General features: G+C 43.5%; 1 protein-coding gene across 1 annotated transcript in view; it reads left to right on the top strand.

Annotated features, from left to right (window-relative positions):
• RBM20 (RNA binding motif protein 20) overlaps positions 1-25954 on the top strand; it is a gene marked incomplete at its 5' end in the record, with an annotated part of 105380 nt that overhangs the window by 74604 nt on the left and 4822 nt on the right. Inside the window, 11 exons of the mRNA XM_082002262.1 lie at positions 6006-7188; positions 8843-8904; positions 9061-9152; positions 9499-9590; positions 13831-13974; positions 15379-15510; positions 17369-17448; positions 18280-18967; positions 20607-20705; positions 22149-22818; positions 25251-25370. Coding sequence (XP_081858388.1) covers positions 6006-7188; positions 8843-8904; positions 9061-9152; positions 9499-9590; positions 13831-13974; positions 15379-15510; positions 17369-17448; positions 18280-18967; positions 20607-20705; positions 22149-22818; positions 25251-25370 — 3362 coding nt within the window. The remainder of the gene's footprint in view (positions 1-6005; positions 7189-8842; positions 8905-9060; positions 9153-9498; positions 9591-13830; positions 13975-15378; positions 15511-17368; positions 17449-18279; positions 18968-20606; positions 20706-22148; positions 22819-25250; positions 25371-25954) is intronic.

Genomic DNA, 25954 nt, shown 5'->3' on the forward strand with positions numbered 1-25954 from the left:
AAATCTCCACCAAGGAAGGTTCCTAAGAGCAGATTAAATAAATGTGATAGAGTGCTTGAGTTCAGCTTGATCCCACCTCAGGAGCTGGTCTAACCATCCTCCTAACATCACTTCCAATTTTATTTCTGTGGTCACAGGCTTATCCAAGATGTTGCCGCTGTGTTTGCCTCTTTATCTCTTCGCTTCCCCGGTGGAAACTGCCAGACTTCTCTGCATATAAACAAAGGCAGAGAACATTTTGGCTGAAAGTTTCAAATGAGCAAAAAGGACTCTTGGTGGGAGGCAGACACTTAACTCCTATCAGCTTTGTAAACCTCGAGTTTAGCAGCTCTGTGATAACATTTTACATTTCATGTTCCAGCTAACTGTTGGGTTGGAGGATTGTCCAGATAATAGAGTTTACCATTGCCAAGCATATGCAAAATTCACTTGACAAAGCACATGTATACATTGGCTGACGTTTTATTTTACTCCCTCAATAGTATAATGGCGGGCTTTAGAAATCATTATTTGGGATAAAAAGGGTTTTACTTGCTGCTTATAAACGTATTGAAGTAGCTTAAGGTTTTTAGCGCTCCCCATCATTAGCTGAACTTACTGTGAAACATGATCTCTTTTTTTTTTTGTAGTTTCTAACCAGAACTCAGGAAAACAACAAAAAGTTCAGCAGCAGATGATTTCAGAGCTTAAATTATACAGGTTTTTCTCCTTTCAGCAGACTTTCCAAGCTTTTCTGACTGAGAAAGTAATTTTACTAAAACCCAAAGAAAATACTTCGTGTGGAGCTGAAGATAAAGTAAACAGTCATTTTGTATTGGCATTTAGATGCAGTCTAGAGTATAGGAAAAAGTTCCTGTGTCCATTTTTAACCAATGATCTGGTCTTTATTGACAGAAGTGCTAGGTTTATTTAACAAGCCAAAATGAACGTAAACCCTGTATTCGTAATGGGATCAGCGAGACAGCATAACATAAAATATCATTATAATAATTAATTATTCTAGTAATTAATATATGTTGTTGAAATTGCTGAACTTTGTCTTTACTTCAACCAGTGTTTGAAATACAACTTGCAATTCCTGTGAATTCAAGAGGCTGAATTCTGTCCTCGCATACAAACATGTAATGTCACTGAAGTACTGTCAAATGGTGCATTTTTATCTGAAGTCTAGGTTTACCCCTAATATCTTATAAACTTCATCTATACAACAATTGATTTGTTTATTCTTAAGGGTATTTTATTTGCTCTTTTAGTACAGCAACAATTGTTTTGGAGGAGTTTAGAGAAGGCAGCCCTTTGTGTTTTGAATAAATGATTCAAAAGGGAAGGAATGTTCACACTTTTGCATAACAATATAATTGATTTTGTGCTTGGATAATTAGGAAATGGTTCTCTCTGATGTATTCAGGAGACCTAAATAAAAAATTTAAAGTTTGCTAACTGTTAGAAAAATTGATTCAGAAACAGCTTTAATGGATGAAAAACCAGCATGCTATTGCAAATATGGTCTTAAATCTAATACTGAGTAGTTACACATCTAGGATACTTAGATATCTTAGATACTAGGTATCTTAACATCCTTGCCCATTTTAATTCTAGAATCAACACAGTAATACAGACAGCTTGGGGAAAAAGTGCACATTTTGGAACAAAAAATATTATAAGTTTATCTTTCAAAGATTTTGACAGGTAGATGTAATTATATGTAAAGGCAAATGTGTCGTAGGGGAGGGAATGCAAAACTCTTACAAAGATGTGCAAGATTCATGGAAAATGCAAAAAACCCCAAATTCTGCACTGCTATGAATTAGTCTTTTTTTAAAAAAGTATTCAAATTCACACCCTATGCAGCATTTCAAGTATTTGTGAATATAAATACTTCCTAAAAATAGTTGCAGCTAAGATTGTAACTTTATTGGTTCATATTTTTTAATTTCTTTCTTAGTTTTGAGAGGTGCTGGGCACCACTTTAAAATCCTTAATTTTGTCATTTGAAAATCAAGCTCCAGGTTGTCGGTCTGTTCTTATAGACATGTTTTGTGTTCAGCCTTTTTGCCGCGCTTGTAGATGGGATTACTCAAATAATCCAGCCATCTAGATACTTTACCTCTGTCACTCTGTGTTGCTCACTGTTCTTGGATGCTAAAAGCATAATAAGGATTACAGGGGTAGCAGATGGGCTGAAGTGATTTATAGCAGTATAGCCTTGCCAGTGTTTGCAGTCTCATTGTGAGTGTTGCAACAGTTGATGCACGTTTTCAACTCCTGTCTCCAAGAGCTGTGCGAAAACTTGCCTGGTTTATGGTTTTCTTCATGGAAACTGTACAGCAGTGTTCCTGCCTGTCATTATTTTGGTAAAGAAAGACCATTTCTGGCTTTCCTCGTTGTGCAGAGGCTACTGGTGTAGCCCATCTGTACAACTAGTGTTAAAGAAATAAATAAAGAGGACAACTTCAGTTTACTTTTTACATCACTGATCTTGTAATCGGGAATATTTTGCGCAGGATAGAGCTAACTTTGCCTGACGCAGGCTAATTCCCTAGGTGCTCAGTGGAGAACAAGAGCTTCATTCAGCTGCTTGGAATCATCTTGCAGCAGAGACCCTCCATGAGCAGGCGTGGGCTGTGCTTTGGTAACTTGAGGATGAGCTGGGTTGGGAGGTGTGTGTGTACCAGTGGTGAACAGCCCCCACAAAATGTCTTAGCTGAGTGCTCTCCTCACTTGGTGTTTGCAGTTTCCAGTAGTTTAGTAAACCTGTAGCAAGATTATTTACAAAATGATGTTAGCAAACACGTAAATGTTATGCTTGTAGCACAGAAAGAGGGAAGGAAATTTTCAAAGCTGTGCACACCAGTCCCACATATCTCTTACGTCCTGTATTTTATAACTGAACAGAAATCATATAATCATAAAACCTTTGGGTAGAAAGGCACATTTTAAGGTCATCTAGTCCAACCCCCCAATCCTCAAATTTGGGTGTCTCTCTGAAAGATGCTTTATATACAGCTCTTCTCCCAACCTCCCATCTGTATATCTGCTTTTCCCAGTGATGCATGAACATGCCCTTCCTTCTTTGCCTTGATTAGATGATAAAATGCTCTGTTTCTGCTGTGGGAGGATAAAGTGTGCAACCTGAAGCACCTTGAAATCTGGAAATTCATAACAGACAGCTGGAGTTTGAAGCCGTGGCCATTCCCAAACCTGTCAGTGCATGGGAGCGAACCTCCTCACTAATTCTGTCCCTCCACAAGTGGCTTGGAAGCTGCAGGTTCTCCCTACAGCATTTGGTTTTCTGCAGGTAAGGCGGCTCCCTGCAGCCCCCCAGCCCTCCCTGCAGCAGGCTTGCAGCTCAGGGATGAAGCGGGTAGGTGCAGGGAGCAGGGTGCTGCCCCACTCCGCAGCAGGGCCCAAAAGCTGTTGGCCTGAGCTGGCCGGAGGCAGACTACTGCACAGCTGTGCAGGACACTCCTGCCCTTGCCTTCCCCATGGCCAGCTGCAGAGCCCAGAATTGCAGAGCTGGGGAGCAGCAAGTGCCCCGGGCATGCCCGGCTGTGGAGAGCTCTGGCAGGGCACTACTTACGTGATGAGGGGTTTCTTAGAGAGCGTGCTCCAAAGTTGGTCAAAATATGAGGCGGCTGAGGGAGCTTCAGGGCTTGCGGCAGTGTCAAGTGAGATGGTTTCACTGGAGCGAGGAGCCTGTGACTGCGTCCAGCAGGTAGCCGCCAGAGTTGGGAAGCGGCTGCAGCTTCCGGGATGTGCGCGCTGCTGTGTAGGCTTGCAGCACGGTGGGGTTAGATTGCTGGGAACTGGAGTCATCTGCGGCTCCTGAGCTTGAAAACATTGTATGCTGGCTGCTGGCTCTTCTTTTTAAGACCACCAGGCAGTTCTTACTAGTGTGCTCTGTAAAACTTTTAAAATGAGTTTTACAGCTTATTTAGCATACAAAAGGTATAACCTGGGATCCTCTGCTTGCTGAGCCCCTCACACCCCACGGGGCTCCTTGGTAGCTTCTGTGTCCTCTCAGCATCTCACGGGCTGAGATTTCTGAGAGCCTCCATGTACTTGTGACTGTACTTGTGCCCTGACTCTCATCTTTAACCAAATTTACAGCAAACTGCTCTGTAAGCGCAAGTCAGAGAGTAAGCGATGGAAACCACACGGGAAAACAAAAGGCACCTCAGCTCTGAAGCGCACTGGTGTCAGCTTGTGCTGGCAGGGAGTCTCGTCATTACATAATGATGCACTTATCCAAACGGCGATTTGTATTTTGGGAGACAGATGTGCCTTGCAGTTGCTAGTGGAAGTTAAACGCTAAATATGAAACCCATTCATTTTCTCTTAGTCATACTTTGGATTTAAGCAGATGTTTTGCTAATTTGTGGTTTTCAAATGTAGCATGCTGACAAGACATTTATCATTAACTACAACTTCATCCATGCAGTTTAGCAAATTGGTCAATTATTAACAGTGAGGGTTGCGTGGCAGTTGATGCATAGCTCTGCTGCTTTGAAAGGCCTAAATTGAAACTCAATACATTTTTACAATATAAATTAATTGAGCTTTGGACCACATCCCTGTTATTTGAGTGCTCATTTTCAGAATGAACAGCCATTTGTAATGCGCTGAGTAGCTGTGCCGTCTGTGAGCAGAGGCTCCTGGTGGTGCAAAAAGTGATGGCTAACGTTTTTCTGGTGGGGGCATGAAAATGGCTGCTGCCAAGTGTAGGCAGCATGACATATGGAGGTAGCATGGCCACGGGACGCTGTATGTACACGCGGACCAGGCTGGCTCTGCCACAGCTGATGCAAGAGGCATCCTGGAAGGGTGCAGGGCAGGCAGTAAAAGCAGGATGGGTACAGCTGCCTGGAAGCAAACACTGCCTAATATTTTCCATTATAACATTTCTCTTGCTTTTAACTTTTCTAGGCTTTACCCATTTTGACTTACTTTTTCCTGGTTCATGTTTGCAGGGTTTGACAAGGTGGGAGGAGGAAGGGTTGGTGGTGGCGATGCTGTGAACTGGTGAGATGTCCCAAAGGTGCTTCCCAAAGCCAGGAACCACCATATGCCTGAAAATATCATCTCCTATTTTCGCAGCTCTGGAATTCAAGCAGGGAATTTAGTCATCATTTATTCATCCCATGTACGAGACTTGAAGGAGAACATTCAGTGCACCTCTAATTTCTAGAAAGTATAAAGATCTTGATTTTCACCAGCTGGCACTGCAGAATTTTTGCCTTATGTTCCAGCTGAACTGGGAAAACTCTTCAGGATGGTTTGTGTTCATAGTTGCTTCAGCTTCTGGCAAATCATTCACTTTTTTTCCTCCTCTATATTTGCGTCTGCACAACTGGGAAACTATATATTTTGGTACAGAAAAGACTGCCATGCAGACTAATTAAATGAAAACTGCAAACAATTAAAATAAATACATGTGGTATATTTCATCTTGATTTATGCAGCCACACGTGCTGGGTGTGAAGTACCTATGGGACTGGTGTTACAGTCCCATCTGATGTCGTTTTCTTCACATCTCCCTGCTCTGTGGAAAAGTGAGTAATGGTAGCGTCACAAAATGAGTCAGGAGCAGCGACAACTCAGCAGGGAAGCCGGAGGTTGCATGAGGTGCAGAAAAGAGAAAAAACCATAGATGTGGGAAGGAGGGGGGGACTTGTGTTTCTGCATTAGAGGTGTGAGTCCTGTGGGTACTTCAAATGAGCTGAAGGCCCGACCCAGAGTGTTGGTGAGGGATGCAATGGGGGTTTTGAAGCGAGATCTTTGGCGTAGTTGTCTCCCTAGTAACTTTTTGATTGGAAGGGATGTGGCAGTGGATGTTGAGGGGAAGAGGACGGGTTATGGCTGCATTGTCAATCGCCACCTTGGTTTCCGTGGGTTTACACAAGCTGTATCTCCAGCAGCTGTGTATCTCATGCCAGGCTTTAGCGGAGGTGAGCACAGGTAGATGTCAGGCAAATTCAGCTAATCCAGATCCTGATCCTTCGCAGCGCTGCCAAGCTCCTGGAGAAGACTCCGTTCTCCGTCGGCACCCCGAGCCCCTTGCTCCCCTCGCCGGCGAGCCTGCAGCTGGCGCAGCTCCAGGCGCAGCTCACGCTCCACAGGCTGAAGTTGGCTCAGACTGCCGTCACCAACAACCCAGCCGCCGCCGCCACCGTCCTCAACCAGGTGCTCTCCAAAGTGGCCATGTCCCAGCCGCTCTTCAACCAGCTGAGGCACCCCACCGTGATGAACGCCCCACAGGGCCATGCCACAGGGCCGCCGCAGGGGCCCAGCATCGCTGGCACGAGGTTCCCCTCCGGTGGCATTGCCTTTCCCGCCCAGAGCCCGGCCTTAGCCGCAGCGGGGGGCAGCCTGGGGCCCGTCCAGGCCCAGGCCCCCAACGCCATCGTCATGAGTCCCTTCGGAGGTGTCATGGCTCCGACCTCCAGCCAGCAGCCCGTGGTAGTGGGTCTCAACAAGGCGGGCGCCTCCACCTCCGCTGCCGCAGGGGGCTTTTACGAGTACAACAAGCAAAATGCCACCACCGCCACCCCTCAGGCGTACGCCTCGGAGGGGGACCAGCCCAGCCAGCATGGCTTCCTTGCCAGCGGGGCCCACGCCACCGCCTCAGTGTCGGGGCCATGCTACGAGGGTCACTTTGGGGCTCCCAGTCAGCTGCAGCACGAGGCGGCGGCCGCCTTTCCCAAGGAGGCCTACGGGGCGGCAGCCCAGCACGGGGCAGCACGGGCCTTCCCCAGCGACCCGCACACGGGCTCCCATCCGAAAGGAGATGCCGGCCCCGTCTTGCATGGCAGTGGTACAAGCAACCAGTGGGAAAATATCCCTAATTTCCCCAGCCAAAACAAGCCTGACCTCGTGCCCGGCGACAGCCTGTGGCCGTCAGCAAGTCAGCAGCAGTATGAAATAAGAAACGAGCTCTACAACCCTGAGGAGCCGACACCTGACACAAAATTCAGTGCAGCTGGCACCCCCGCCTTCGGCCGCCTCAACCACAGCAAGCAGAGCTTCGGCAGCCCTCGCATGCGGCAGAAGGAGGAGCGGAGCAGCGGCGCGCCTGACCTGCCCGCCCGCTCCCTGCCACCACATCAGCTGGGCGACCTCCGTGGCGCAGCCCCTCTCCACTTCCCCCATGTCTGCGCCCTGTGTGACAAGAAGATCTTTGATCTGAAGGTGAGTGGTTTTAGGGCACCCCCGGGGCACGGTTTGGACCCTTGAAGGGGCTGCCTGGTGATTCATCTGGCCATCACCTCTTGCCAGCCCTTGCTGCCAACGTCCATTGCCACAGAGGTGCCCTGAGAGAAGCACAGACAAAGGGCCATAGTTTCGCACAGGGCGTTGTACATCTGTTTTGTGGTGATTACTGGGGTTTGGAGATATGGTTTTGTTCCGCATCTCACTGTGAAAAGCGGTGATATATGGCATGAGAAACACAAGGTCCGGGCTGGGGTCGCGGCTCATCTCATGGGCCCAAAGCGAGGGGAGGAGGATCTTGAAGCCGATCCCCCGCTTCTCAGGCCGGTATTGTAACCGCACATCTGTGGTTTCACCTGCCTCTCCCTTTCTTTTTGGGTTTCTGATCCCAAAGGCTTCCCCCTAGTAGCCATGTGGAAGCAGCTTGCATAAAAAAAATGGTGCATTTTGATAAAATCATTTTAACAATTCCTCTATTGGGATCTCTTTCTCCTTCTAGTAGCTCTAAGGAAAATTTAGGACACGGGGTCCCCGGCGACTTTGGCCTGGAAGCAAGAAACTGCTCAGCACATGTGGTGCAGATCACGCTCCCGCTTCTCTGTTCATACTGCCAAGAGAGCTGCAAATTCAACCTCATCCTCGAGAAGCAGCTTCCCACTTGTCCAGAGAGCCTGTGTGCTAGGTCACATTATATAGGTCATGTCTGGTGAAGGCCACTTATGTGGCCTTCTGAGCCCCACAGACATTTGTGGGCTCTGGCTGGGGTTGTTCTAGACTCCTGGTGAGCCCTGCTCAGCAAGTCCTCGTGGTCTTTTCCATCGCATTGCAGGACCAGCACCTAAAGCATGTGTTTTCACGCTGATGATGGCCTGACAAAAATATTTATATAAAATGTTTATGTAAAAACAGCGTTTATATAGGAAGAAGATGGGCAGCAAATGAAATAGTACCTGATACTTCCACACCCTGGGGCTTTGAAATATGTGAATATATTTGTTCTTTCATGTTTCCCTTTTACTCTTTGAGCAGCTGCTTGCAAAAGGGTTTGCTGTGTTAGCTGCAGCTACTCCTGGCTGAAGTAGCCCTCGTCTAGGGCAATGCTGGGCATTTTGTTTTTTCATTAAACATTTTAAAAGGGCAGGGAAAATGTCATTACAGTGCGTTTTGGTTGACCTGTTTGTTGGTGTTTAATACACTGCCTCATTTGGATCACAAAAGTGTAAATAGCTAAAAGTACTTTGACAAATTTTGCTAATCTACTGAAATGAATAAGCACTGTCCTGGCTGCCCTGTGTGCTGAGCACCTTCTTTATGGACATTGCAGGAGTTGAGGGTGCTCAGTGCCTTGCAGAATGAGCTCTCCAGCTAAAGTAACTGAATGAGTAGAAATATACTGGATTTAAAAATTAATACAGAGAAGCTCTCCTTTTGTAAAGTAACTGATAATTTAACCTACAAATAATGAATCAGTAAACACATTGGATGAAGGTGCACTTGGCTCCAGCATCACACAGTTTGATCTTCAGCATCTCCGTATTGTTTTTAGAATAAGCTAAACTGAATGGAGAAGCAATGTCTTGTAAATTTGTCTCAGGGTTTTTCCTGTGCTCATAATCTCTTTGTTTCAACGTAGGACTGGGATCAGCACATTAAGGGAAGTCTTCACATCCAAAAATGTATGGCTTTTTCAGATAAGTAAGTATTCTTTTAGAGACACTCTTCCAACTGAATTTCTAACAGAGCATCCCTTACTTCAGTGGCTTTACACCGGGAATTTACTGTATAATAATTATGCTTTAATATTTATGGGACGTTACGCATGCTCCTAAAGTTCTTTTCTTTCTTTTCCAGCACTGGTATCCGGTGTGTGTTAAGCTCAGCAGATGGAACACTGCATTTATCACCAAATAATGCAGCAGTTTTCAATCCATCTAGTATTGAAGGTGAATGTTTGTATGTGCAATACTTAAAGACACTTTTTTTTTTTAATTGAAAGGGAAGTTGGTCTCTGGGGAAAAGTGGACATTTTAAATGAAATGTGATACATGTTTCCGAGGAAAACTTTTTAGAGGTTGTGCACAGAAAGGCTAAAAGCCAATACTGTGCCTTTCAAAGTATGAATTTCTTTTTCTTTCAAACCATGACTTTACAGTACAATGAAACAGTGTATAATTTGGTGTAGAGACTATGAAATTAATTATTATGTAAATGGGGCATTGCTTACTGAGCACACTAATGCAATTAATATGAGTTAAGATTTTCATTAAATGTGTTTAATCCATTATTTAGATTATCCACCAAATGTTGGTTCATCTTTTATCACTACGTCAGCAAGATCCTTTGGCCAGCCAGGTTCTACATTTTCTTCTCCTCCATCAGCGGTAAGAGTGAGTACTTAAGCAAACTGATCTCTGTGTCGAGATTCTTGTAGAAGCAACTTCTACTTACTGGAGTTAAAACTGTGAAGGCTTCCTTTTTGACAATAATCTGAAGATTCACTCTATTGTTTCAACTTCCCTGCAGCTCTTTTATGCTTTTGACTTCTTCCGAATCAGAGCTTGATTGTAATTTTTTTTTCCAGTGCTAAAAGTTGTTTGCTTGTTAGAGGGGTCTGGGGAGGGGAGTGAATTGGTTTGTGTGTATCACCCCATTGACTTTTTCCCCCCATTTTCTGAGTCTTTTCAACCCAGGAAGGTCAGCTTCAGCTTGGAATGAAGATTTGGATTAGTTTTTGCTTACTCTGAGTATTGATCCCAGCAAGCAGCTTGCCATCTCTCCAGTTATTTATTTGTAGCAATTGGTCTCTGCCGTTCCCATGCTGAGGTCCTTCTCCCAGGTAGCAAAAGTGGCAAAGATAGTGGCTGCAGCTTCGCTAACTGTTACTCACCTGGGGGTCCCAGATCAATTCATTGCACTGGACTAACTTTTTCTTATTTATTTTAGTGTGCTATTTATATGATCTGCTGCCATTGGTAACCTTTCAGGAAGTTTGCTTTGGTGTACAGCCTTCCATGGTTTAGGTTTATTAGCACCCCACTGCCTTCAATTGAACTTGAATTCCTAGCCCAATCATCAGAAAATGTCAGAAAAAAAGGATAACATTAGAAGTGTTTTTTTCACAGACAAAGCAGAAAGATTTTAAAAGGAAAAAGAAAAAAATAAAAACAAGGGGAAAAAAGACAAATAAAAGCAAATCATATACATAATGGAAATATGAAGTTGTTAGGGTTAAAATGAAGCTCAACATATATCAGAAAGCTACGATTAAAGCTGGAGACATGAGTTAGGGCATTCATGGAATAGCAACAGTAATCCACGGGTTCAAGTTTTCACCTTGTTAGCTTTTGTGTATGTATCCTGATGTGGTCTCAAACACTCTGGAAAGCCAGGCTGAGTTGTGTCCCTCTGCCACTCCAGTTTGCCTCAGGCATTGCTTACAGAAACGTCACCCAGATTTGTTTAATCCAACCAATTTTCTACTGAGTGGTTTTGCTGTGACAGAGGTTATTTGAAGGGGTTTTAGCTCCTGCCTGTCACAGACACTCTGTGTGCAGGGAGCAAAGCAGAGCTGCTCATGACGGCTGCCTCCAAGGTCAGAGGTGGAGTAGCAGTGGGTGCGGAGGAATGTTCCTTTTCATCATGTCTGTCAACCTTGCAACAAATGAAATTACTGCTAATACCAGTATCATTTCTCCTTAGAATCTGTCACTATTTATCATTTAAGCTGCCTGCAGAAGTCCTCCTTCTGAACGACCTGCAGTACTCTGAGAGATAAAAGAAACAATAACTTTGATTTTCCTGGGCACTATAAATTCTCTTTTTCTTCAGCAGCTCATCAGGTGGACAGGGAACTATATTAGAGGTGTTAAGATCGTGTTTGTCAGCTGTTATTCACCCCACAACCCAGGTGGCTTATAATTTATTACGCCTTTGCGCAGTAGTATTCACTTTCAGCTAAGCTGCTGCCATTTAACTGAGCAGTGGGAGATTATACTTGACCCTGCATGTAATCATAAACAAAGTGTTCAGATTTCTGGAAGAGCTTGCTCTGTGCTATCCATCTGCAAATAACTCTATCGCTCTTCAAAAGGCAAATACAATGCTACAAGTCTTCACTCAGGCATGAAGAGCTGTTAGCACGGGAGGGATGGGAGTGTCAGTTTCTTATTATATTCGTGCAAAGCTCGAGAAAGGGATAAAGAATTTGAAAAGCAAGAAACAAAAAAAAAGTAATAAAAAATCACCAAATTTGATTGGTGAAATAATATGGCAAATGTTATGAGATACCTTTCACCACTGTGCATCAAATTATTTGTCCAACTGTACTGGTAAACCCGCATAGACACCGGCTGTAAAGAAAGTTAACTTACAGTCTTACTGAAAACTGCATTCAACACTTGTCACACTCCTCTAACTTCCTGACTGTGGATATGGAAGGTGTGTATTTTTTTTCTGGCTGTGATTTACAGCTCTATTTAATGAATGGATCCAATTTAACTTCCATCAGCTGACAAGATTATTGGTTGGTACAGTCCATCGACTTCTGGTATGAGTATGTGAGCACTTCTTAACCATGAATTACAGCAGATTTGTGGTGTAGCATTTTAATTTAAGCCATTGCCAATTGTGGGGAGGTGGTAACATCTTACAGTTGTTTGATTTAATGTACTGCTGAGCACGTGTCTGAACACGGGCTCTGGAGCCTACGTAGGGAACAGCTAAGTCTTTCTAGTTCCATAGACTCTTAACATACCATCTCTTAACAGATCTAACAAAACAAACAGAAGGTGCCGGGTGACCTGGGGTGTTCCTACACTGGGACTGCATTTGCTGTCAGGAAAGTTTCCTATTCCTCTGCTAGCTGTAGTTGTATTCTTCTCTTTGTGCGCTACATGCTGCCGTGCCAGATGCATGCAGGCATCATTTCCTTTTCTATTCAAGTGGAGTTGAGTTGCTTCATCTTTTTCAGGATCAGGTCTTTGTTATTTTTCTGCTAGAGAACATGTCTTACTTCTGGACTTACAGAAGGCACTTTGTTGATTTGCCTTGTGCACCTGGGCAGGCTCCGATGCAAGCTAAATAGCAGACAACTGTATAATACAGGGTCTTGCTGCAGCAAAAATACACAAATGATTAGTGGTGAAGCCTGGAGGGAAGGTAATGGGATGAAGGTGTAAATAAGATAACATTAACTCTGTAACTTGTGAACTTGCTGACAAGCTAAACATTTGTGATGGCTCTGGTGAACTTGATCCCACAAGATTACGTGATTTGTATCTTCCCTTGAATGGTACAATTTTAACTGAAGGTAGAGTTACTTCTTGAGTAAAATCCTAACAGCAGAGGTCATAAGCAGGGAAACAGTCTGAGAGGACTTAATCCTGTGTGAGCGATGTTTTGTGTGTCATTAGCTGGGGTAAATTATGTTCCTCTCTGAGTATAGCCTGGTGCCTCTTTGCACAAGGAGTGTAGAGCCTGCTCTCCATATCAGGGAGATAGGCGGCTCTTTGGGAACTGCCCCAGCACTCCAAAATAGACTTCCACCCTTGGGAAGCAATTACCGCACCGGCACCATGCGCCTGTGCCAGCCCAATTTGGGAGCTCTGCCTCTCTGCGTGTCTACTGGTCACTATGCCACCCGGGGAAGAGTCCCTCCTACCGTGTGGTGCTGTAATGAGAGAGGAAAGTAGTAGGTTTTCCAACCTGAGGTACAGCTGTGTGTCCTCTCACAAGTTAAATGGGGCCATTTTTACCCCCTGCCTGTCTGTTCCACCAGGGCAGAAGGAGGATTTAAATTTAGCCCCTACTGTCCTGACCGCCTCTGTAGTCACCTAAACTGTTTTCTAACATCCATAAATTCAGCAGGGACTGCAGTGAGTATATGTCCAGGCACCACCAGCACCACATAAATGGGTGTTTATGGCATACTTGAAAATACTTTTTTTTGTGCATTGGTTGCATATTGCCTGCTAAAGGCCTTTTATTCAGCAATAGTGCATGGTGCCTTCACGTACAGGGAAGGCACAGAGCCCCCAGGGGGACAGACAGATGCAGACGGGTTGAGGAAGGCTGTCTGACTTGGCACAGGAGCCACAGGGGTTGTGCTGGCATACCAGGTGGGTACTGGCCCCACAGGGAGCTCGTCAGGAGGGGGGGCTGAGACCTCCCTATGGCAGGGGCACCCTCTATCTCCAAACACTGAGGGGCCTCCAAACCCTTGCTGGTGCTGAGTACGGTGCAGTGGCCTGAGCCCGTGGCAGCCCAGCCCTCTGCTGTGACATGCCAGGGAGCTGAAGCTCTGGAGTCCGTAAGGTTTGAGGTGGCAAGTTAGCTTTTGCAGCAATATCATTAATCCTGTTTGAACAAGAGCATCTCTTCTAGATATCCTCTCTGGACTTTGTAATGTCCAGGGATGGAGACTCCATTGCAAGCTGCACTGCAGTTAAACAATTCCCTTCCCATTTGTATTTCTAAACCAGGATGTTAAAATACAAGATTTTAAAGAAGAATATTTGTCCATAATAACAGAATTGTTTCATTTTTTTGCAGAAATGTAAGGTCTTATCTAGTGGGTGGAATATCTAAGATAAAAACATCGTTTTGAGTTGTTTTTTCCCCCAGTTTCCCCAGAGGAAATCTACACTGGGTCGAGTTGTTCACATCTGCAACCTCCCCGAGGGAAGCTGCACAGAGAATGATGTCATTAACCTGGGCCTCCCATTTGGGAAGGTTACCAACTATATCCTCATGAAATCCACGAATCAGGTACTGTGCATTTGGGGTCACCGGTATTGACATCTATTGGCATAAAGACATATTGACATGAAGACAGAGTTTTTGAGGAAACTCTCTTTTTTTGTAATAGAAACTTAAATATATGAAGTCTGCTCTTAAAGTAAAAAAAAATTGGTGTTCGCAGAATGAGATGATGGCATACACATGACCACTGCCTCATAGTTAAAAGAACTCATAGTTAATAGACCTCTGCCTCTTGTTAGAAAAAACAATAACTCTCAGTGTTGTAAAACTGTAATAATAATGATAATAATTTTTTTTTTTTAAGTTAATAACTTGGCCTTCTCTCAACTGTTTGTTAGGGTTACTTTCAGACTTCTCTTGTTCTGTTTGGAAGGTTTTTATTTATTCTTACCCATGCTTGTAGAGCTGAACTGGCCATTGAAGAATGACTTGCGCTCTAGCCTGGTTTGGCCATCCTACACTGTTTGCTGAGCTGTTGTTACAGCAGCGGCAGATCTGGTGTAACTACAGTCACAGGCTGGTGGCAGAGCCCCAGACCACGGCTGCGCTGGGTGATCTGGCACACACATGCTAAAGGACAGCTGTGCCTTTACAGGGGGCACTGACACCTCACTCACTCCCTTTTAATCTGCACCGGATCGTAGTAGAGCTCTTTCTTCAAGGTAGCTTAGGTCTACCTTAAAGTAGCTTAAGTCTATCAGTGGTGGCAGGCTGGGAAGAGTAGAAAATCTTCTCTCACATACCTGCAGCAGACAGTACAGATGGATGTAGAATCCATGCCAGGGGGCAATGTTTGAGATCGTAAAGTTTCAAAATGAAGTCATTACACAGCTGGGAGTATATTCTTCGACCAGTTAAACTGCAGTCACATGAAGTGCAATTTTCCTGTAAATAAAAGTGCTAGTTAACATCGTTCAGGTTTTTTAAACTCCTTTTTGGCTTTGTTCTGTCTGCTCATGCTCTGGTGTTCTGCTTTTATCTGGATCCCTTGCAATTCTGCAAGACACAGCTGACAATCTTGGGAGCAGTACATGCTGCAGCATTGCAGTTCTGCATCCTGTCAGCAGCTGACCATGGTATAGAAGCACCAGTGAGGAAGTGAAGGAAAAGTGATGTTTTCGTATATCAAGACAGATCAGATTCCAGTCATTTCGTTTTTAACTAAACTGGCTTCTAAAGTTGCATATTGGCTTTAATGGCTGGGTTGAAACCATTATTTGCAGTTAAAAGGCAGTTGAGCAATGGACTGAGTGTTACTATTTCAGCTCCAGGGCTGGAAAGCTACCCAGTTCTATCAAGACATTTTGCATGAGAAGAATCCAAATGAAAATTATCGTGCTTCCTTTTCTCTCTTATACTTTGTATTTTTAATTATGTAGTAGATTTTAAAGCTCTCCCCATTTGTCCTAGGCTTTTCTGGAAATGGCTTACAGTGAAGCCGCACAAGCCATGGTGCAGTACTACAAAGAAAAACCTGCTATGATAAATGATGACAAGTTGCTTATTAGGATGTCTAAAAGATACAAGGAATTGCAGCTGAAGGTAAGACAGTCATTCCTGATCAGATTTCCTGAGCTTCCATGGCATGTCCTGGAGAACACATCTAAAAATCTTTGCCGATTACTGATTTCTAATTAATGCTTTATTATTATGGAAAAAGAAATTAAGAAAGAAAATGAATGTATGTTAATGATTTTTTTATACCTACTTGCTTGCTCTTGTTCTAAATTTTAACTCTTGGAAGAGATCCCGTTTTCGCTGGTCCTCTCATACCATTATTTCAAAAGTCCCTTCTGAGCTCCCCTCTGAGCAGGCTTCCCACGTTGCTTGGTCTAACAAAGGACTAAAATACAGCCCTGTGTAAGATACGACATGTCAGCAAGAATAAGACGGTCCTATGCTTTTAGTCAGGCATTAAGCCTGAAGCAATGCTTTTCACTGCTTGCACGCTTGAGCCATAGTACAAGCTCTGTGCCAAGCAGTGATGGCAGGACTAAACATCACACAGATTTCTTTTTCTTTCTTTCTTGTGAATGACCTAAATTAAAAAGCAAGATTTTTTTATTTTTTACATAGAGTCAGGACAGAGCAATAGTCTTTGGACTTTTCTGTAGAGTCTGTGACACTTCTGATGTAGACACCTGGCTGATGTCCAAAAATCTCTTGTGAGCATATTTATGGAAGCTTAAGTACTGCCATGTGTAATGCTAAGAGAGTGTTTTTTTTTCATGGAGACCTGGACTGGAACTGGCAATGGAGAGCTGAAAAGCTTCATATTATATTATCTACCACAGCACAAAGTTATTTTGTAAAATAACTGTAATATTCCAAGTTAAGAGGTTAAGGGGCCTGTTATCAGCCTTGAGGATAAACAAGGAACTCAGATGGTTTGGTTTGACCTTTGGAAAAGTCTCTTTCTCTCCTGTACATGTATAATAGTTTAAGGAGACTTAAGGGAGTTGCCAAAAGTCCATAAACCAGGGCAGTCTTTCTTAGTGTGGTACGATGAGGAGTTCAGATGTAAGGTGGCAGAGACCATGCATCTTAACATAGAGGCGGAACAGGAATTACCCAGGAGAGTGTGGGAATTTGTCTAGATTTCGGGAGGATTTTCTGCTTTTCCAATGGCAGTTTTTTAGGTCATGGAATTATTTTTCTCTGCATGAGCAAAAGCCCTTTCTCTTTGTTAAAAGCAAACAAACAAACAAAAGTGCAACGTGGAAGGGGAATATGCATGAGCTATTTACCACTACAAACTGCACTGAGCTCCTGCATGATTATGTTGCTTAGCTGTGCATGCTCCAAGTGTTTGATGAAGTGCGTGCACTCCAGCCTGGAGTAGTGCTTCTTTTGTAAATGATCCTGAATCTCAAGTAATCAGCACTTCCTGTACGCATCTTTCTTGCACTTAGCTTTGCACAAGAAGCTCTTGTGTCTAAACATAGTCTCTTAGTACTGCAGAATGAGCTAAACTCTGAGATGAAGAGAAGGCAGTTCATTCCTGGAGAGCCAGAGAAAGGCTACTATACATATTTAATTCAGATATTAGAAAAATTATCTGTTTTGTTTCCTCTTACATCCAATTCCTAGAAAATACTCTGTAGTGAATGTGTATCAGGGAAGGACAAGCTGGTTTCCAAAGCCTGTTACAGCAGCCAAGTATGAGGAGACAGTGCTACAACATAATGGAACAAATTTTCCATTTGTATCATTTTACTGGTTTGATCATGTTATTGAGATACCAGCTACAGAAAAGACTGTAACCACAACACTGAAACCAAATATTTCTCAGTAGTAGTATAATTAAATGATGCATGAATGCTGTTTCTTGAAGGAGAAATCACCTGTATTAGCTTGGAGAGTAGTGCAGCATGCTAAACAGTGTCTTTGTCTCATTTAGAAACCAGGTAAGAACGTGGCTGCTATCATCCAGGACATTCACTCGCAGAGGGAGAGGGACCTGCTGCGTGAAGTGGACAGGTAAAGTTTCTCTATAATTTGGAATTGGGACCTGTAAGTCCTTTAAGTCTGTAAACCTGCAGGTAGAAAAAGCATTATCGATGTGCTTCCCTCTCTTACCTCATTTGCTTTCTTAATTTGGATTTCACTTCAAATCACTGTAAAAATGTAAGTAAGTGGTACAACAGTAGGTGCAGGGCCTATATAATGAGATCAGATTGAAACTATGCATGTTATGAAAATAAATGAACTCTTTCCTATTGATGATGATGACTCAGAAAATACACCTGGCATGTGAAGAACACACGAATGAAGCTGTTCCCCTCTTCTCCCCCTTGAGTGAAAAGTGTAAAGGCTGGGAGTGCTGCGAGACCTAGAGGGAAGGAGCCAGTTCACATTGTAATGTGTTTGGGTGTATTTTGGATCTGCCTGGCTTCTGGACCTTCCAGCAAAAATGGAGAGGAATCACAGTCCTAAAACATCTCTTTTAAACAGATGACCTTTGTCACTTTTGTCTCAGAGATGCCCAAGATGAGTATTAAGAATACAGACACTAAAGTCATTGTAAAGGTATTAACATATTATAAGCTTTTAATGCTAAATGCCTATGAGATGCTTTTAAGAATGAATGAAAATATTCTTGACAGATGTGTGGGGATTTAGTTAAGCTCTGAGGATACGACATTGCCTTTTCTCCTGTTCACTGTGTTTGCAGCTGTGCAGTGCGTCTCTGTGAAAGGCCTGGGGTCTCAGGTTAACAGGCACCAGGGCAGTCCCCGTGTGTTTCCAGTGTACAAGAACTTGGTAGACCATGGTGAGTCAGACAGTTACAGCTGCCTTTTCCCTCTGCAGCAGGTATGGCACGGAGAGGCCCCGCTCTCGCAGCCCCATAAGCCGCTCCCTGTCGCCCCGATCCCACACTCCCAGCTTTACTTCCTGCAGTTCACCCCACAGCCCGATGGGGACCAGCAGGACTGACTGGGGAAATGGGAGAGAGTCATGGGATCAGTCCCCGTATTCTCGACGGGAAGAGGAAAGAGACAGCAGAGAATGGCGAGAGAATGGGGATGAGAAGAGGGACAGGACTGACACGTGGGTACATGAGAGGAAACATTATTCCCGACAGCTGGACAAGTTTGATTTGGATGAACGGATTGAAGGAGGCAGAGGGCACAGAGAAAAATACTTAAGGAGTGGTTCCCCTGGCTCCCTTCACCCTTTATCTGGCTACAAGAGCAGGGAAGATGACTATTACCGAAAAACCTCTAAGTCAAAATCTGACAAGTTTCAGAGGCAGCTGCAGGATTTACCTGGGAGATCTAAGAGAAAGGAAGAGACAAAATTAAGGGAACGCAGGCATTCTTACAGTGAGGACGCTGCCAGGGAGGAGGCAGCTGAACAGAAGCACAGCAAAGCATCTGAGGGCTCCAGGCAAAAACAAAGTGATAAGAATAAGGTGAAGAAAGCTGAAAAAGACCAAGAGGAAGATGCTGCTGCTGAAGGCAGTGATGTGAAGGAAACCAAGGCTCCTGAGAATGAGGTAAATAGAAATCCGAAACTGTATGTAAGAAGAAGGTGAATGCTGAAGTAATATATTTTCTGAAATATTTTAAATCAGGTGTTGTGAGTGTGGTTCTGGTGACATGCAGTGTTTTGCCATGATAAAATCTGGGAGTGTAGTCCTAGAAGAGATCTGAGTGGTTATCTTGTCTATGTTTTTGCCCAGATCATGCAGATCTATTACACTGTTAGGGGTATTTTACAGGGATGCGCAATATTTGTAGGACAACATAGGGAACTGGTTCTTAAACTGCTAAAATGGGGAATGAACTTTTAATGAGGAACATTTTCTTTTTGGTCAACTCAGCAGAGCAATTTCTTTCTGTTAATCATATGTCCCTACCCTCAGCTGTTGGCAGGGATAATTCACACCACTCCCTTCAATGTGCTGGCAGGAATCAATTCCCATGGCAGAATCACTGAATCAGTTCATCTGTAAAATTATGGGATCTCTGGAGAAATATTCCCGTTCGGTAAAGTGGCAGCATTTGTGGGTTTGATTCTCCACTGGGAAAAAGTGGAGAGGGAACAGACCAAGATGCCTTATTCGCTCAGTCCCAGTAGAGCCCATGCTCATGTCCTCACCCTATGGGGATCTTGTTACTGGCTCTTGGCCACCTTATCTCCCCCAGTGCCCCTGGTGATGCACTGCTGCCATCCCACCCCGGGGATGCTGGCACATGAGGCTGCGGAGCTGCTTTGCTGACCAGGGTTCCATCTCTAGCTTGTGACTTTGTGCTGCCAGGGCCATCTTTGGTTGTTTTAGTTGACCTTGTGTTTGTTATTCTCATGTGGGGGCAAGGTCGGTGGAAATCTGTAGATCTTGTAACTCAGATAGTCTCTGTAACAAGCAGCAGCACTACCTCATGCCATAGATATGTGTGTCTGTACCACCTTTTGTCATCTTTCTCCTTTGGCTGGTATTTCACTGTGATGGATGGTTCCTTGGGAGGAGATGTCAGAGGGAAATGTCAGACAGCATCCTAAATCACCAGTGTTGCACATTCCTCTGCATGTTTTTCAAGTTAAAGTGGCTTTGTTAAAGGCATACCTCTGCAGGGACTACTGCTAATAATTTATTTTAAAAGGAAGAAATAGATTTGAATGTCTTGAACTCACACTTTTGCTTTGCCCCTCTTGTACCAAGTGCCAGGTGGTGTGTTTTTTCTCCTCCAATGTATGAACTGTGCAAACAGTTGCATTCTCTACTGATCCTACATCAATAAACAGAACAGTTGATGTCTTTTGCAGAGTTTTAACACTACTGCTCTCCTTACCATGCCTGAGCCAACATAACAAATGTGGATAGAGAACAGAGGAGTGGAGGCTGGAAATTTTAACGAACTCACATTCTCCCCCACCTGTCTTCTAGCCAATTCTATGATAAAAATTACGTCTCTCTAATTTTGTTGAAATGTCTTTTTCTTAATTCTTATTTGTGCAGCTTTGCTAATGGAATCCAATTCTTGGGTCTTTTCCCACAGCCTAGTTGACTTACACAAACTTTAGAAATAAAGAATGTGACCTTGTGAGTGACTTTGCTTCCCTACACCCAGAATAGAAACCTATTAGAGCACCACTGTGTGTTGCTATACGTGTATATGTTGTATTTATTTTAGCTTGGAAAAGAGGAGCAAGTTCCAGAGAAGAGCTCACCTTCAGCTAATAAACAAGGAAAAGAATCTGGAGAGATTCTGGAAAACACCAGAAAAGAGAAGGTTGGTGACATGTTGTTGGAGCTATTTCCATGACAAACCCAGGTTTGATAGCACATTCTCCCAGCTGAAATATTAAACCCACATAGAAAGGCTTGTAAAGGGGTTATAGAAGGGGGTTGTCTAAATTAACTTGCCTTATCTTGACCTCTGCTTTAAGAGATATCTTTTCCTGAAGTCTCCAGGACTCTTTTTTTAGTTGCTCTTTGCCCATGTACATTGCTTCACATGCATAGCCCTTGGCACTGGCAACCGTAAGTAACGTATGCCCAAGTGAACTGTGTAACTTTGTGAAGCATGCCCAAAAATAGATGTGGTCCTATGGAAAAGGAGGGGACTAATGATGAAAACTTTTCAGAACATTGGCCTTAGGTGGACTAGATGATAGTAGCCTCTTCTGATTGTTTCAGTTTTTAATTAAATAATGTCTTTACAGCACCCCTACTGCAGCATCACAGTCGGGGACAGCAATGTCCTTGGAATTCCTCCAGCTTCATATCTGTAGGGTCATGGGTTGATGGTCAGATATGGAAGCTATTGATATCTGTTGCTGTAGAAAACTGATCTCCTGGCAAGAACAGTGTCAACTCCCAGAGTTTTCGTGCTGTTTTAGGATTCTAGGAGGGGAAGTGTGGCAATGGCCAAACAGGAGGAGAATACAGATTATTAATAGATTATGTGTACACGATGAGTCTAGGAGTTGAAATCTAAGCTGCAAGAGTGTCTTAAAAGTAACATATACCTTATAATTCTAATAATTCTGAAGTCCAGTATTAGTATCTGAGTCCTGTAAGTCTGTAAGTGCATGTATGAGGTATTTCAGATTATGTACCTTGGAGTATAACTGTAAAACTGATTTTTCTTAAGGTCTAAGCCAATCTCTACCAACACAATCCCTGGCAGAGGGCTCTTGTTGGTGGAAGGAAATGACTGCAGAAGGTAGCCACGTTTTCTCAGTCACCGTAGGAATGTAAAGGACCTAGTCTAGCAAAGTGAAAGCCACAGTGGCTAGACTGGGAATCAGTATATTCTCATTGTGCTGCCTATTTCTCGCCACCCTGTGATGGAGGTAGAGGAACGGGAGAGCTTCATTTCCTTGGAGGTCACATAGGAGCATCAGTTGCATAATAAAGTATAGCAGGTTGTGCCTTGTTCTACTGCTTATGGAAAAGTAAGGAGGAGACTGGAGAGACTGTAGTCCCCAAGGCAGTTACAGAATCTCCACGAAGTGACATTTATGTGATAATTAGAAGGAGCTTGCTTGTCCTTGTGCATAAGGTTTAAAACCACAACACCAAGGCGTATTGTTCTTTGAAACTAAAATACAAAAGGAGTTAGCCATGGCCAGATCAAAGTTATTCCTGGTTACTGATGTTCAGAGCCCACTTTTTAACAGTGATGATCTATAATCACTGATCTTTCAAATGTTTTACATCTTTGTGACAGGACCGAGACTGGGAGAGTGGAAGTGAGATAGAAGGTGAGACCTGGTATCCTGCTAGCATGGAGGAATTAGTGACAGTAGATGAAGTGGGAGAAGATGATCTAATTATGGAGCCTGATATAACTGAGCTTGAAGAAATTGTACCAGTTGATCAAAAAAATAAAACTGCTTCAGAAATGTGTACCTGTATGTCAGCCATGTTAGAACTGAAAAATGATCACAGCCACTTAACCAGGAGTGAAGACAAATTTGCCCATAAAGCTTTAGAAACTAACTTCAGATCAGTAAAGGGCAGTGTAGCTTCTAGTGGCTGTCAGGATGATGACGAGGATGATGATAATGACGATGCTGTAACTGAAGCATCAAGCCTAAGTCTGGACCCTGAGCAGAAGCCAGAGGAATTGCAAGAAGACCAATCTGCTAAGGAGTCTGACCCCCAGCAGAAGGAAGGAAAAATTGATAAGAGCTCTGACACTCATTTAGAGCCCGAAGATCACCATATACCTTCTGTTCATCTGAAAGAAGAGACTCTCCAGCTCCCTGATACATTTATAGATGATTACAAACAGATGGGATCACAAGGAGCTGAGAGCAGAGAAGTTATGGAAATGCTTGTTAAAAATGCTAGTGAAGAAACAAGACATGGAAGCCAAGAGTGTCCAGAGGCCAAGGGTAACTACTGTTTTTTTTCTTTTCAGCCTGCAGAGAGCCTTGCATGTTTTCTCTGACAGTAGACTGAAATTTATTGCTAACAAGAATAAATGTTGCTAATAGTATCAAGACTTGTCCTTGGAGCAGCTCAGTAAAAGAACCCTAGTGCCTTTCGCCAAGCTAAACCATTAGAGGCTCTTAGCTGAATAGTGTAAAGGAAATATGATAAGCAGCTTGCAAGCTTTCTGAAAGGCATAAGCTGCTATAATTGTCATGTCAAGGTTCACATGAGTTTAGATGAACTCTTTCAGTGCCCTGCTAAATTTATTTTGAATAGTCAATGAAATGAGTGACAGTCTCTGAAGGTCAACAGAAGAGTATCTGTAATGTCTGGCTGGCTCCTGGACAAGGTGGGTATTCTCACACACACACTGTACTAAAGCGTTAGTAACATGGAAATCATCCATAGATTGTTACTTCTCAGTCCCTGTTCACGCAAATACGTCCCTTTTGTTAGGACTCGCCTTATCCTCTCCTGTTACTTACCGCCTGCTGCCTTTAATATAACTGATAGGGGATGCTGTGAGATAATGCCAATAAGTGTAATCATAGCTGTCTATTAATATTTTAGCTGTTGGGGGAAAAAAGGATCTTGAGTGTCTGAAAGTGAGTTCAGTTCCTCGTCACACTTTCAAATGAAACTTGAGTGAATGGACTGTGTATAATGAGGTGAAGTAGAAAACAACATAGACCTTGCTGGCCAGGAATGCCCTTTTTTATTGCTTCCAGAGCCTGTGTGATGGAGAAGGGATTGTGAACAGAAGTTGATGGAAGGTTTTTGAGGGTGCAATTTTCCACCAGAAAATGCTGGAACACATAATGTGAATGTCTGGTTTTGAACTAACTTCCTCCTCCAGGAAGGGGGGAAACTCGCTCAGTTTTCAATACTTACCTGTTTGGCCTGAAGGCACCTTGCCAGGCTTTGCATATTTGGAGATAATACTGCCACACAAACTCCCTGGGACTGGGAATGGCAAGGCTGGCTCCCCTGGGCTGCCCACTTAAAGAGCAGCCAGCTGACGAAAGAGTTGGGTATCCCAAAGCATAGTTACTTCAGTGTTTTCAGCATCTCAGCTTCCAACTTGCCAGCAGCGAGCCTGGAAGCTCCAGGGCAGCTTGTGCTTCCCAGGTTTCTGCCATGGACTTGATATGTGGGATCTGCAGTGCAAGGCTCTAGGCTCTCTGCAAATGCAGCTGCCAGCTGAGAAGCCCAGAAATCAACTTAAGTTGCTACAAAGGCCCTGGGTGTGTTAAGAAGAGCTAACTGAAGCTTGCAGGTTTTCCAGGATCCCTGCTGCAGATTTGGAAACATGGAATGGGCTTCAAGTTAACTTGAAAGCCGACTAGTTAGGATTTTATATTATTTTCTTTTAAATCATGTAATAGACATGTTTAAAACAATGAAGAAAAATTCATTCTCCTAGCCAGAAATTGCAGATCTTTGAACTACAGACTTGAAAGGCAGGAAGGGTTTGGTTTGGGAAAAAAATATATTTGTTTTGTGAGAAAATATGTCCCTTATCAAGGTGAAATTTGCAATGCAATAGACATTTTGTCAGGGTAAGGGAACCAGTTCTTTGATGTAAGAACTGAAGAATAGGAATCAGACCAGTTTATCTGTAATTCTGTTGTTCTGTGATAACAAATTTCTCATTTTTTAAATTAAAGCAATTCACACGTTGGGAAGTTCTTTTGACTGGCTTTATCTGCCTCAGCAAATCAATTCACTGTTTTCCACACCTTGAATCTCCTGCTTATGTCCATTAATGTTGGTAAGCAGGGACCAACCATGCCATGCCTACTGGCCAAGAACCAAAATCTTCAGGTGGCCAAGAGCCATAAAGCACAAACTATCCCTTGGAGAGCTGAGGATGGGAGAAGAGTGGGTCCAGGGGGAAGATGACAGTGATGCCTGCAGGGGTCCTAGAAGAGGAAGGTTTGCTCTGCCCACACAGCTCCTTAGGCAGTTTGGAGATTTGCTCTCAGCAGGTTCTGCTGGCTCCCCCTTTCCCAGCAGCCCCTGTGTTAGCCCAGTTCCATCACTGGTCGTGCAGTACCATACGTGGTTTCGGAGCTGCAGCTGGACCATGCTTGTGCCAGAGGCATGTATAATGTTAGAGACGTATTTAGCGATCAAAATATGAAAAGAAAAAACAACATGAACATGACATTAGAAATAGACAAATGCGCTACTGGGAGAAATAGGGGTGACTGCACAGCGTAGTACAGCTGTTGGAGTTGCACTGAGTAGGCCTCTGATTTGAATGGAAAAGCATTTTTTCCAGATTTTACTTCATTTATAGGTCCACCCAGAAAGTGTTCCCAAGAAGTTTACAAATGCCTCTTTAAACTAATAAACTGTTTTCATTCAATACATTTATTCATTTGTTAAGCAAATTCTAGGTACCTCGAAATGAGACCTCTGGAATACCCAGAGGTAGAAACTAAAAGAAGGCACTCTCCGTCAGGCTGGGAACAAGAGGACGTCTTCACCGAACTCAGCATTCCCCTGGGTACGTTCGGACACCCGGGCTGCCCTCGGCCTGCGATGCCGCCCACTGCAATACCTAGAGCTTACAACAAGATGTCACTTTAAGGCTACTTGCTGTATTTATTTTTCAGAACAGATGTGAGGAGAGTGAAGGAATAGGGTATATAACAGAGGGGTAGCTGTTGAAAGAAACAGGCTTTTGATTATAGATTGTTGCTAATTTCATTCCAGATGAATGGCAAAAGATAGCTGCTAATATCGCTGATGAGATGAAATAAGTTCCCTTGGACTATATATGGAATAGATATGAAAAATACTTGGTAATTTAAAAGGTTTTGTCATAAAAGTATTGATTATACTTTCAGTGTATGCAAAAGTATTGGTTTTAATGTGTAAATGCTGACCATGAGTAAACCATCTGGAAGAGGTACATCCTAAAGAGCAATAGGTGTAACTTAAGCATGAATTTACTGCTAATAAGTACTGTTCTTGAGGTTACACAGTGAAGTTTCCAGTCAATATTATGCATGAGAAGGTACATTTTAAAATATGTATAATATCTAAGAGAGAAGTGGAAGGTGTATTTGCAATGCACAGGATTTTAAA

Source organism: Phaethon aethereus (genome assembly GCF_964289735.1).
Source record: "Phaethon aethereus genome assembly, chromosome: 7".
In the NCBI taxonomy this organism is placed as follows: domain Eukaryota; kingdom Metazoa; phylum Chordata; class Aves; order Phaethontiformes; family Phaethontidae; genus Phaethon; species Phaethon aethereus.